Here is a 13,019-nt window from a genome sequence, read left to right as displayed (position 1 = left end):
GTCGTTGGCGCCACCTTCAGCCGAGTTCGTGCGCTGATCGATGCAACTCATTACTGTAAGGCATACATTTCTCTTCACATTTGCATCATGTGAAATGATTTAGATGGAGTGCTGTCCCACTAATAGCCTAGATATCTCCTCCTAGAGTGACGGAGAGGTAAGGTATTGAGCTCGCCGCGCTGGCCAAGTTCGGGCTAGGTACTTAGAATACTCTTTATCAAATATCGTCATTGCATTTCTTTTGACAAAATGGCCAAAAAGCTTGCCGCAAAAGCCGCTTAGTAACAAAATGGTATTCAGCACATTTCTGCCAAAACCATCAGGAATAACAGGCTCTTTCTTACGTGTATTTGTCAAACTTTGAAATAGGCCTGTACAAAGTATACGATTCTACAAAGCTACGTCATTACTATAGAAACGATAATTGAAAAAGCACTTCGGTTCTTTTCGCGAAGCCGGTTTACGTCAGTGTATTTTCCGGTACTTAATACGGTCGGACCCCAAAAAAACGTCCAAAGTCCAAATTTTGTGTGAAAAACACACTTTGACGTTATTTGAACAAACTAAACAATGTTCTTGAAAGATTGTTCCGGATTTTAACTATCAATTTTCTAATATTCTTAATTTTTATTTGATCCCTGCATCGACATAAATTATTTCGTTCACGAAAGGGCAAAACGCATTGTTCGTATTATAAATGCTGTACAATTATCATCATTATCTATGAACAAGAGACCACACACGTCAAGACAACTTGTCTCTCCAGCGTGTTAGTGGCGAACAATGGGCTACAATAATATATTCTATTGACATATTACGGATACTCGTGGCTAGATTAGAAAAGGTTTAAGGCTTAGACAGAACAATTAATCACATAAGTATACCTCTAAAGATTTTCCCATTGTCAAACTAAAGTTCTTCAAGAGGAATGCCATAATTATATCGGCAAAGGCACTTCAATCGCTGATTAAATGCAAAATGTTCTATTTATAATGCACAGTTAACTGTGAATAAAACATTATTTTAATGAGTATTGATAATATCAAGTAGGCTTGACTCAATTTCCTTAGCTAGTTATACTTAAGTATGCAATATTGCAGTTCTTCTTGTTGCTAAGGGAAATTAAACTCTATATTTTGTTCTAATTTTGAGAAAATGTAGAGAAGATTACATACGAAAACAACTTATTTGATAAGCCCAGTAGCGTGCAACGTTAAACATGAACCATGCAGGAACTACGCAAATAGAACTGTAGTATTTTCTTTATTTAGCTCTGCGGTGCACGGCGTTGAGGAATTCAAAGTCAAATCTAGAATCGCGTAGGACTATCGCTGGAACGATCTACATAGCATATATAATACAACTCGTGTGGGAATTAATGCAGACACCACTGCGCCATACTGTTCTACAATTATTGTTTAAACTATGCACATAATAATACGATGCGACATACAGCCACGCGATGCCTCATAAGAATATTTAATAGACTAAAGGTATTGTACAAAACGCATCACGCACTAAGCTTGCTACTCAAGGGTCAGTACTGTGCATTTGTTTACAATAAACTTAATATGTGCATTATAATGACTTTGCATACAATAGAGCAGATTAGCGATTTTCCGGTCAATTCTACTAAAATCTTATCTCGTCATGCCTATGTTCACCATGATAAGTTGCAAGACGCATTGATAAAATAAGTTCTTCGGGAGAATAAAATATTTTAAGTATTGTGTATGACAAGATTTACAAGGTTTCCTTGAATGAAGGAAAATAATATATTATTAATACATTGAGGATGGTCAGGGTCGACGTTAACGCTACATGTCATGTCATAATGTAATATTATCTCTGGTAAATTGATGGTATTGTTGTTTATGCATTAACGTTGTATGTTACTCGTTATTTCACAGGTAATAACTATACGTCAATAAGTTTTTCATTTACATCTGTTTAAAGATATTTCTGACTTTACCAACACCAAATAATAAAATTAACGATTAACAAAAATTTATAAAATTCCTTTGAATGTTCTCGGGAAATCGCTTAACGTGGTAAGAACTATGACAAAGGAAGTTACAAAATTATAAATATGATGCCGATGTTAGTATTTGATGGCGAAAAGTTTGATTACTTCTTAATCATTTAACATGTACTTTACTAGCTAGGAAACCGTTACTTAAATAAATTACTTTTGGGGTTAGTCTGCTGAGCTTTTAAAACTAAAGATCCACATATTCCACCAGATTGTGCACACAGCTGAAATGATTGGCAACGATATACTCTGAATCAAAACAAATAATCTATATTTATTATACTAAATAGTGATCTTAAGATGTACTATGTAGCCAGACGGGGGTGTGTTCAGTTTGACCTGAGTAACCCCGCATCTGCGCCAAGGTCGGCCGTCTGCCCACTTCTACGTGTTCTGCGGACACACAAACGACTCATTCACTACAGGTTATATAACGAACTCAAGTAAAACACCGGCTTCGTTTTCATATAATGAATCTTTGTATTATAATAAATCATGTGATAAAGCATCTATTCATATTTTATTCGACGTTTCCTTTCATATTCTCGGTTCTAGATGTGTCTTTGATTATGTTTTTACGTTTTTCATGCACAATGTGTACTAAAACAAAAATATTGTATAATAAATATTATATTGTCGTTTTTTTTGTAATCAGTAGATGCATTTGTACTCAATATGCACTTGAACTTGATGTATGACAACACTATGGTAAATTAAAACCGTGAAGATTATATTATTTCTAATCAAAATCAATTAAACAATATAAAATGTTAACAACGGTTAACTTCCATAGATCAAGGTGAGATAAAAACTCTATGCAATTTAAACGTATAATTGCATTTCCACGTAAACAGTAGTTTAGTTTCAATAATTAAATAGCCGGCTAAATCTAGAAGGACTATCGACCGCCCCACATACTTTGCTATCGACCGGTAGAAACTTCTACACTAAAATACTCATTGCGGCTAACGGTGCACGGTGGCACTATTGTATTTTTTAATAACATGCAAAAATGCACCTTTATGATACGGCAAAATTCCGTTAACTTAACCGTCGCCCATCATACAAACATACGTCTTTTCCCTCACGTATTTGCTACACTTAGCTTTATATATTTAAGGAAATATTATCATGGATTATCCCTAAACAGTGATGTAAAATGAGGTTTTACCAAAAATGCATCTAAATGTCGCAACATCCCCCTGCATGGAAACTTTTAATCGTAATTTTATCTAGATTTAACGATGATAAGATAAAACACTTCCACATGGATGAGACGCGTGATGTATTTGACTGCATATATTATATACGAATTATTGCTATCTCTTATCGTATCGTCTAGGAAAGGTACAGTAATTTTCACAACGTTGCCATATTAATATTGACGTAATAAATAAACTGCATCAAGCGATACTAGTCTCAATGTCTTGGTAATATCGATTCGTATGTCAATGCTGAGTAAACTTGAAACTGCGATCGATATAGCGTGTACGCGATCGCCCCATGAATGCACATGCGACGAAAAGCGGTGAGGAACGTTCGAGAAATTCATCTGTCCTGGGGCTCGCCGTCGCCGGTGCCTCGTGGAATATTCCACAGACATTTTTGATTCCGTGACGTGTGCGTACGGTGCGTGCCCTGTGAACACTGTAAGTTTACACAAGTGCGTCTGTGTGTCAGCAGTATCGCGACGGGCCTTCGAGAATCAGTGACGTAACTTTGACCAAAATATTGTAACTTTGTACAACTGACTAGCAATAAAATTGCTGATGTAAATAAGGAAAATTGGTAAAGTGTAATGTAATGGAAAATAGTGTACCTGATGCACCATATTACTTAAATAATATCAATCGCAATTAGTATTAATGAATCACAATTTATTTACAGGTTGTTTATAGCTTTGCGTTTAAATCCGAAGCCTATATGGATGATGTAAGAGTTTAAGAGGAACATTGGTAGAGTCACGTCCACATTATATTTTCGGTGCGGATCGCCGCGTATGCGGGACGGTGTGACGTATGATTGTATGACGCGAAAGCTTTTGCTTTGTGTGCGTAAAGGGGCGGGACCCGGTGAACTTTTGGGAGAACCGAGACAGACAGCCAGAGGACACCCAAACATTGTGCTTGGGTACTGAGAGTGTACTCTGAGCGCACGTGACACCTTCCACGCGTGCACTCAACAACAGATGTTCGCAATATGTAGAGTTAATTGCAAAACAATTTTACATAGATCAATTAAAGGCGTGTCATGGAAATTCATAAGTGTTAAAAATTGTAACTACCTAGTATTGTAATATACATGAACATATTTAAACTGCATATAGATTTGATCCGATAATTTTTTGGTACATTTTCCTTGTATTGCAACATTTTTAAGTTTCCGTATAGAAAATAATGCTGATATTTGAAATCGATTTCACACCCTATTTATTTTCATTAATCTTGTAAGTACATAAGTTAGTTATAATATTAAAATAATATCTTCATGTTTGTTGGTTTCATTTCTCCTGAAAGACAGTAACAGACGGGGAAAACTTAAAATTTAACCTAAATAAAATTGATAAGCGTGTAATAAAACGTAATCTTGGAAATGCGCTGAATCACACCGAGACGCGTCATCATTTGGGGCTGTTTATCAAACATGTCCCGCAGACTTATCAGGTTTAATCAAGCGAGTCAAAATGCGACGGACAAACAGTTGGACTACGTGACGTCGGCGACCCGCCTACAATTGTTCGACACCGACACTACAATACACTTGGTATCACACCGCAAAACCGCAGTCGGCCAAACTGGCGACCAGCTCTTATTCCAACAGCTATTATTGGAAATACCTATACAGGTATCTGCAATAAGACACACCCGCCAAATATTTCCACTAAAAGGAAAAAAAAACTTCGTCGTTTTTTTCCTTTTGTGATAAGTATGTAAATATATTTAACGATAGCTATAAAACGTGCCCAAACGCAACGAAATACTATTAATTGAAATTTTAGGAGGAATTATGCAATAGAATATGTTGAAATTAGCGAATTCTCCATAGATTATACCTTTGGACTCACTACACGGTATATAGCGATAACATTAAAAAACTGTCTGTGACGCTCATGAAATAGTAAGTAGATTTGGTTTTCAGGAATTCTGCAAGATGCTTGTCAAGATTCAACAGTGCGAATAGTAAACATACTCTACCAAGGTAAGGTGTGGAATCGCCTCGTGGGACACACCCCCAAACGTAACGGGCTAAGCAAAGGCAAGCGAGGTTGACTACGGGATCCGGCCAGGCCCCCGCTTGAAGCCGGTAGCGTCGACTGCTCCGACCGGTTATCGCATGGTAACTAACAAATCGGACCCAAGCTACTTTATATCAAAATGCACATAAACGATGAATTTCACTTTATAATTGATAGGTATATTTTCTTTGTTAGTCTCTAAATCACGTCATAATGATTTTCAAATGGCGGATAATCGATCAATGAAATCTGATCGATGAAATGTATAAAAAAATATGATGAAATTTTGTAGAACCCTATTTTTTTTTCTATTTGGTTCAGTTATAATAGTAGTAGGTAATTAATGTTAGGAGGTAGAGTGAAGTAGAGTCCTTATTATCTCTACTCCAATTTCAGTGGTATTTCCTTTAAGCCGCGGATGTAAATTAACATATGAATGAATTAATAAATTATTATGTTAAAGTTAATATACTATAGAATAAATTTGCAATGAAAAGGGCACAGAATAAAATAATCTGTACTTCTAATACTAAATTATATGTTTTGTTAAAGCGAAGTTACGCACCAGAATATTGTTTTTTCATTAGCACAGATCATACGAGTGTCGTGTACTTTCGTAAACTGGCTATTGAAATTCTAACAAACTATACAAATATTCAAAGTAATTCAGTTGCAAACAGTCGATATAGCCTTAGTGTGTGTGCACTGAACATACGTCTACGTGAACACCGGCGCACACATGCACGTGCACGCACACACAGAGAGAGGCGCGCGGCGCGCGGGGGGTGGTGGCGCCGCCACCGGCAACCTTCCTATATAAAACACTGCGCTGCCATCTGCAAGTTTCAATAGATAACTCGATCGCTGAAGAATTCGGTTCGCGTTGCCAACATTTAATCTTGTGCAGAATTGTAAAAATCGAGTGTTGTGCACACTTGACTATTTTAGCGGGAAATACAAAGTTTGACAAGTTTAGTGAACTATAAACAAAATAAGTAAAACTTTTATGAGCAATATAATTGTGTCAAATAATAACTGTGTGCCATACTGTTCGTGATTTAGAGCCTAGGCAGTGGGCTACATCCTCTAGTATTTAGAGTGATGTGTACTGTTTACCGGCAACATCTCGAACCTGGAGTTTAAAGAACAATCACAGTATACTGTTATACAACGTGTTATATTTCATAGACATTATCATTTCGACGTCCCTTGATTAGTTTACAATCATTGTCTAAGTGAAAGCGGCAAGATGAGTTTCAATAAAAACAACCCCAATGCTGTGGGGAAAATCATGGGATACCTCCGGCAGCTCTCCACCGAAATGGTAAGTGGATATTTACATTAGTTAAATTTAATTTAACACACCAATTGATAATTGACCATTAAAAAAACCCTTCTATTATGTTTTAAAATTACCTTAGTGAACGTTTAGGGATCACTTAAATAACTTGAAGTGTCGCAATGAGCGAGAGTTCGTAGAAAGCTCTGGAAAGGTTTTAAACGGAGCCGCGTACAACCAGCTGACACAGTCTGTCGCGGTCGATGCTGCCGGTTGCCTAGCAACCGTTAGAGACACTACTTAACAAGTGGTTTAAGGGACGATATGAAATGAATTTCTGTTAAACCTATATTTTTGTTAAAACATATTAGAAAGTCTTTAAATAGATGATCGGATGTGAAAGAATGCAAGTTACAAAGACACGTCGAAAACGCACGCAGCGCCGGTTTTGCTACCGGCGATCACGGTCGTATTGAATCAAGACGGCCTTGCAATGCCAGACGCAATAGTACATATAGATGACACTTTAGGGTTAATATCAAACTTTTTTTATTAAATACAACCATCACGACCTTTCCTAATTAAATGACTATTTTGTTTGCGTTGTGTCAACTTTTCAAACTAATGCACGTGCTCTATCAAAACATTAAAGTTTATCGGCCGAATTAATTCTAAATTTCCATTACACGGTCATGTTAGTTACACTTGGAGGACATAATTGACGTTAGACTCGAGTTTGATCATAAATTTTATTTTGCAATATTCGTGGCACACTTCAAATCAAACTAGCGACATCAACGCGCAGTGAAGTGGTAGAGCCGCCTTTCATTTAATTTTAGCCTAGCGCGTGGTTAAAAGCTTCACAGTATAACCAATAGATGGCGCTTGAAATTGTTATAAATTTAATCTACGCCAACTATGTGGCGCCACTAGTACCTACTAGTAGCTTTGCATTTAATTAGAATCCAATAACTTTACGAAAAGAATGACATAAAAAGTTGAAAAAAAAGAACTCACTTATCGAAATACAAAATGTTAAGGATGAATAATTATGATTATTCTGTTTGTAAAGCTTAACCGGCACTTAGCCAGTAGATTTCCTTAATTGTAGAGCAGCATCACAAATCATCTAGGGAGTATTTGTTTTTTATTTTGTTATCCATGATTGCTAAAGATTTAAAGATGTATTAACTTTTTATTTACTCATTCAGCTCTGACGTCATCGATAGGAAGAAAGAGTTATGGAAAACCAATAGGGTCGTAAAGTTAGGACAAACAAATGGCAAACCCACTCTACCGTACTTTTCTATTTTCAGACCACAAATAATTTGTATTTGAAACTTTTTAGTTAGAATTACCAATCAAAGAGTTCCGATATGAATGATAAACGTCACTCAATTATCCCGAATATCTCTACCAGTTCAAAATTCAAGGCAATGATTATCTTAATTAGCTTCTATCGATGATAGATATCTAATAGCAAGAAATTTAATTAGGATTTCTATAGTTAATATGGTGAGCGGTATGGGATGCACGCGCATTCATTATCACTCCAGCTGATTTGAAGAAAATAAACAAACATCACACTGGCCTGAGCGTGGCCTACGGTAAACTTATCATAGCAGACACGTGACCGACCCCGTGAACCTTGACATTTACGTCAATCACGTCAAACTACCGCTTGTGATCTAAGACAATGTTTAATAAACTCACATAGATTGAAATAATTCATCTAAATTAATAAATCATTGTTTAAAACAGTTTAATAAAAAAGCACTAACAGTAGCAGTTTCCACAAATGAGATGTAACTGGAAATTATCATAGATAAAATTCTAGGACATAACAAACGTCAAGGTTTTAAGAATAAAAACATTGGATCTGACTCACTCGTGAATATTAATCAATTCAAGAAAATTAAATAAATTAATAAATATATTGAGCAAGGCTGAGATATTGGATGCATATGATGTTTAAGTTGAGATGTTTATAACATGAACTTAAAAGCCAAAAAACCACGGAAATGGAAATGTTATGACACATTTGTTGATACTAAATCTGAGGTACTTTGTATTCCCTTAAAAGACGAACGATATAATATATTTAATTAGATACAAACATATAATCTATAATAAACATATAATATATAATATATATTTTTATTAATCTTTTTCCAATATGAGTAGGTAGATTTAATCTAATCTTCAATAATAGACATCAGTCAAAATGGTTAGTACAGAATATACAAATACGGATCACCAATTACAGGTAGCTATGATACGCAAAGGAAGTGTTTATAAAATGTTTTATAAACATCATTATAGTTAATGGACAATCGAACGATAACCCCTCTACCATCAAGTGAGGCCAGTAGTGGCTTCTTTTAAACAGTGGCTCGAGCGTTATGACGATAATGATCTTAAAACTTTAAGATCCTTTATAAAGATGTGTCAGTCACAGGACTCGATGTGCGAAGCGGGTCATGACACCTACTACGCATATTGCTAGCTTATCAAAACATGCAGCGGCCATATGATAAGTAGTGGTCAATAATAAGCAATTTGTTTTCTTGATCTGACCTCCTACATTAGATAGCGGATATAATAAAATGGGGTATGTTTGCGGATGATAGTCCAGTAATGTTTAGTGAAGCTGAGTGTTCAGTCAATTATATAATTGGTGTGTTATTATTTTAAAATAATTTAGCATAATGGGATTTGAGTAAACAAAAACTATAACAATCGATTGTATCATTACAGGGTGGGAGCGAACAGAGTCGTCGCGGCCAGGGCGACGAGGAGAGATTGTACAGGTCACGTGGACCGAAGTACAGTAGAGTACCATCGAAGCCGACGCTTTCAGCGTCCACGACCAGCACCTCCCTTGCAACAACTTGTGGTTCGCAGGGAACTCTCGTACCAAATTACGCAACGATCCCTGAGCACGTTTCTACTGAAAGCAGCAGTGAAGACGAACAGGATTCCTTCGAGAATACTCGCAGACATTTCCAGCAACTACGTCAGATCAGTCTCGGGAACGAATTCAAGTACAAAATGGAGATGGAATTCAAGGGTGCTAAGGAGGAGAATTTGAGAAATTCAATTCCCTACGTAAAACAAATAAGCTCGGATGGAACCAAAGTGACACAAGACTTCACAATCAATGGGGAAGCTCCACCGTACATGCCGACGACTCAGCGGCTTTATCTGTGGACACAAGTAAGTACCTTTCTCCATTCTAGAAATAACTTCAGATGAGAAAACCATTATTGCAAATAAATAATAGTGGAAAATCACGGATAGTTCGGAGATTCGTAGAAGTTTTTATTTACAAATATTCCTTCTTGCGCGTAATAAAATCGCCGCTTTTGATAAGAATTGAATCAATAGGAAATGGAAATAATAGCCTGATATTTCTTTTGTGTTATTGAAGAACAACTCATTCAATAGCCGACACCCGAGAACGATACTTGAAACAAAATTAAATATTGGCATTCAGCTCCGATGATAATTAAAAAGTATTCTCCTTCTGACTTGATATGTAATTCTATATACACATATAGAAAGGCAGTAAGTTTTATTTTTGTTTACATAAAGCGAAGTAAAACTTTATAGTGTGTGCTTGCCTCGCGATATGTATTAAGTAGGTACACAGTTCTAGTAAACTTGGAAAACTGTGTGTATTTTATAATACATATGTAGATATAAGAACGTACATAATATAAGCCGGCCGCCCACGGAACTTCATAGTTTTCTGGATAAAGTTCGCGTGAAAACGTGCATCGGAAAAATAGTCTGATTGTGTCCAGTGATAAAAAAGTTCTATTGACGCTTGTGATAATGCCAACTGTGGTGTCTCCGCAGGTGCCCTCCAAATAAATCACTTTAGTGAGTTTTGTCAAACATTTTGTTAAACTGTATGTTTTCTCTTTTTAGCTTTTGGCCGCATTTGCAGTATCGATGGGATCGTTGATCGTCGGTTTCAGTTCTGGCTACACTTCACCTGCATTGGATAACATGAATGGAACGATTCACGGAAACGAAATAAGCAAAGAAGAGGTAAGTTTCAACTGCTAATATTTCAAGAAAGTATTTTCATACGAAGAATATGTAGAGGCAATTTGATAATATTTTAGTAAACCCTTTTTTAAGTGATATTTGTTGATTCGTACCAAATGAACTAAATTTAAACAAGTGTATTAATACGCTGTAAATGTATTAACGACTAGCTGACCCGCGCAACTTCGCTTGCGTCACATAAGAGAGAATGGTTAAAATTTCAACATTTTTCTTTGCTACTCCGCTCCTATCGGTCGTAGCGTGATGATATATAGCCTATAACCTTCCTCGATAAATGGGCTATCTAACAGTGAAAGAATTTTTCAAATCGGACCAGTAGTTCCTGAGATTAGCGCGTTCAAACAAACAAACAAACAAACAAACAAACAAACAAACAAACAAACAAACAAACAAACAAACTCTTCAGCTTTATAATATTAAGTATAGATTTTATTAGGTTTGAATCGTTTATTGTGTTTCAAAACAATGAAAATGTTACAAAATCATTATATAATAACCAATTTTCATCTTCTACAGATCACTTGGATTGGAGGTCTTATGCCTTTAGCAGCATTGGTCGGCGGCGTAGCTGGTGGCCCACTGATTGAATGTATTGGAAGAAAATGGACTATAATAGGGATGGCATTTCCATTCTTTCTCGGATGGATACTAATAGCTGCTGCTACTAATGTTTTGATGGTATTCGCTGGACGTGTCTTCTGCGGAGTCTGCGTAGGAGTCGTATCCCTGGCTTTCCCTGTCTACCTCGGAGAAACATTGCAACCTGAAGTTAGAGGCGCGTTTGGATTATTACCTACTGCTTTTGGTAACACTGGAATCCTGTTGGCATTTTTCGTCGGTAGCTACCTTGATTGGTCAAAACTTGCATACTTTGGAGCTGCCCTACCAGTACCCTACTTCTTCCTAATGCTTTTGACTCCCGAAACTCCACGCTGGCTGGTTTCAAAAGGACGCCCTGACGATGCTCGTAAAGCCCTGCAATGGCTCAGAGGAAAAAGGGCGAATGTTGACAAAGAGATGAAAGACCTGACCCGTTCCCAAGCCGATTCTGATAAAGCTGGAGGAAACGCTTTAAGACAACTGTTCACACGCAAATACATGCCTTCGGTGCTCATCTCACTTGGATTGATGTTGTTCCAACAGTTGAGTGGAATAAACGCCATCATTTTCTACGCCGCATCGATCTTCAAAATGTCCGGAAGCAGTGTGGATGAAAACTTATCTAGTATCATTATTGGAGTAGTCAATTTTGTGTCCACATTCATCGCAACAGCTATAATTGACCGGTTAGGTCGCAAAATGTTACTGTACATTTCCTCTGTTTCCATGATAACTACACTCGTCTCTTTGGGAGCTTATTTCTATATAAAGGATTCGGGTGTTGACGTGACTGCCTACGGATGGTTGCCGCTAGCTTGCTTAGTTATTTACGTACTTGGATTTTCTATTGGCTTTGGACCCATTCCATGGCTCATGTTGGGCGAAATTTTGCCATCAAAGATCCGTGGTACCGCTGCATCTTTAGCAACTGGTTTCAATTGGACTTGCACTTTTATTGTCACTAAAACTTTCCACAATATTATTGATGCTATTCATATGTCCGGCACGGTGTGGTTGTTTGCCATTATTTGTTTATTCGGATTGTTCTTTGTTATCTTCTTTGTGCCGGAAACTCGCGGTAAAAGTTTAGAGGAGATTGAAAGAAAATTAACGGGTGGTTCACGCAGAGTGCGAAACCTAAGCAGCAAGCAAATACCAAATGGGTGCTAATAGAGTACGTTAACTAGGAATAATTAACATTCCAAAATATTCTAGAAATGTCTGTGTTATAGAATGGAAATAAGCAAGTGATGTAAAATAGGCAATGCATTGAATATCAGTGCTGGTTGAAGACTGATTGGGAATGTAGCCATAAGTTATTTTGTTATAGATGTAAATATAGGAAATTAGAATGTTGCTTTTAAATGTCTATGAACAGTTCCTTTAGATGTAAAATAGTAGTTTAGAGCACAGTTGGATGTCAGCTATTATGTATTTTAGTTCCTCGATAGTCAAATAATTGGATCTGTTTTAGACAATTCACTCATAGTTATAGCTGTTGTAAAATAGTTTTATGAAAGAACAATTTCACTTAATAGAATAATGTAATCAATTGTACAGTAATGTCCGTAGATCTGGTTAAAAAGCTAGATGTCTGTAGTGTAATCTTAGTATCGATCATGACAAATCTGTATAAGTACTTTAGTAACCAAATAATTTTATTTTAAGGTACCTTTGTAAATTGATCTTCCGTTACACAATAATGTGACGACTTCGTATATTATGGAGTCAATATTTATTTGAAGATATTTTTAATACAAAATCATTTATACTAAAAACCTCGTTTCATTTTATTG

The 13,019-nt window shown here is 36.4% G+C and overlaps 2 protein-coding genes across 2 annotated transcripts in view; one reads left to right on the top strand and one right to left on the bottom strand.

Moving 5' to 3' along the window:
• The window catches only part of Roc2 (Regulator of cullins 2), a 36,080-nt gene that overhangs the window by 12,894 nt on the left and 10,167 nt on the right, over positions 1-13,019 (bottom strand). The gene's annotated exons all lie outside the window — the stretch shown is intronic.
• On the top strand, positions 6,109-12,579 carry LOC142973758 (facilitated trehalose transporter Tret1-like). The gene is made up of 4 exons (XM_076115755.1): positions 6,109-6,591; positions 9,304-9,762; positions 10,480-10,602; positions 11,140-12,579. Exons 1-4 carry the CDS (start codon positions 6,517-6,519, stop codon positions 12,391-12,393), a joined length of 1,911 nt encoding a protein of 636 aa, XP_075971870.1. The 5' UTR covers positions 6,109-6,516; the 3' UTR covers positions 12,394-12,579.

The sequence above is a fragment of the Anticarsia gemmatalis genome, chromosome 1 (genome assembly GCF_050436995.1).
Source record: "Anticarsia gemmatalis isolate Benzon Research Colony breed Stoneville strain chromosome 1, ilAntGemm2 primary, whole genome shotgun sequence".
In the NCBI taxonomy this organism is placed as follows: domain Eukaryota; kingdom Metazoa; phylum Arthropoda; class Insecta; order Lepidoptera; family Erebidae; genus Anticarsia; species Anticarsia gemmatalis.
This window is presented reverse-complemented; position numbering and strand designations above follow the sequence as displayed.

Coding starts and splice junctions, on each gene's coding strand:
- LOC142973758 (XM_076115755.1), top strand. CDS start 6,517: ATGAGTTTCAATAAAAACAACCCCAATGCTGTGGGGAAAATCATGGGA. Junction 6,592..9,303: donor GGCAGCTCTCCACCGAAATG/GTAAGTGGATAT, acceptor GTATCATTACAG/GGTGGGAGCGAACAGAGTCG. Junction 10,603..11,139: donor ACGAAATAAGCAAAGAAGAG/GTAAGTTTCAAC, acceptor CATCTTCTACAG/ATCACTTGGATTGGAGGTCT.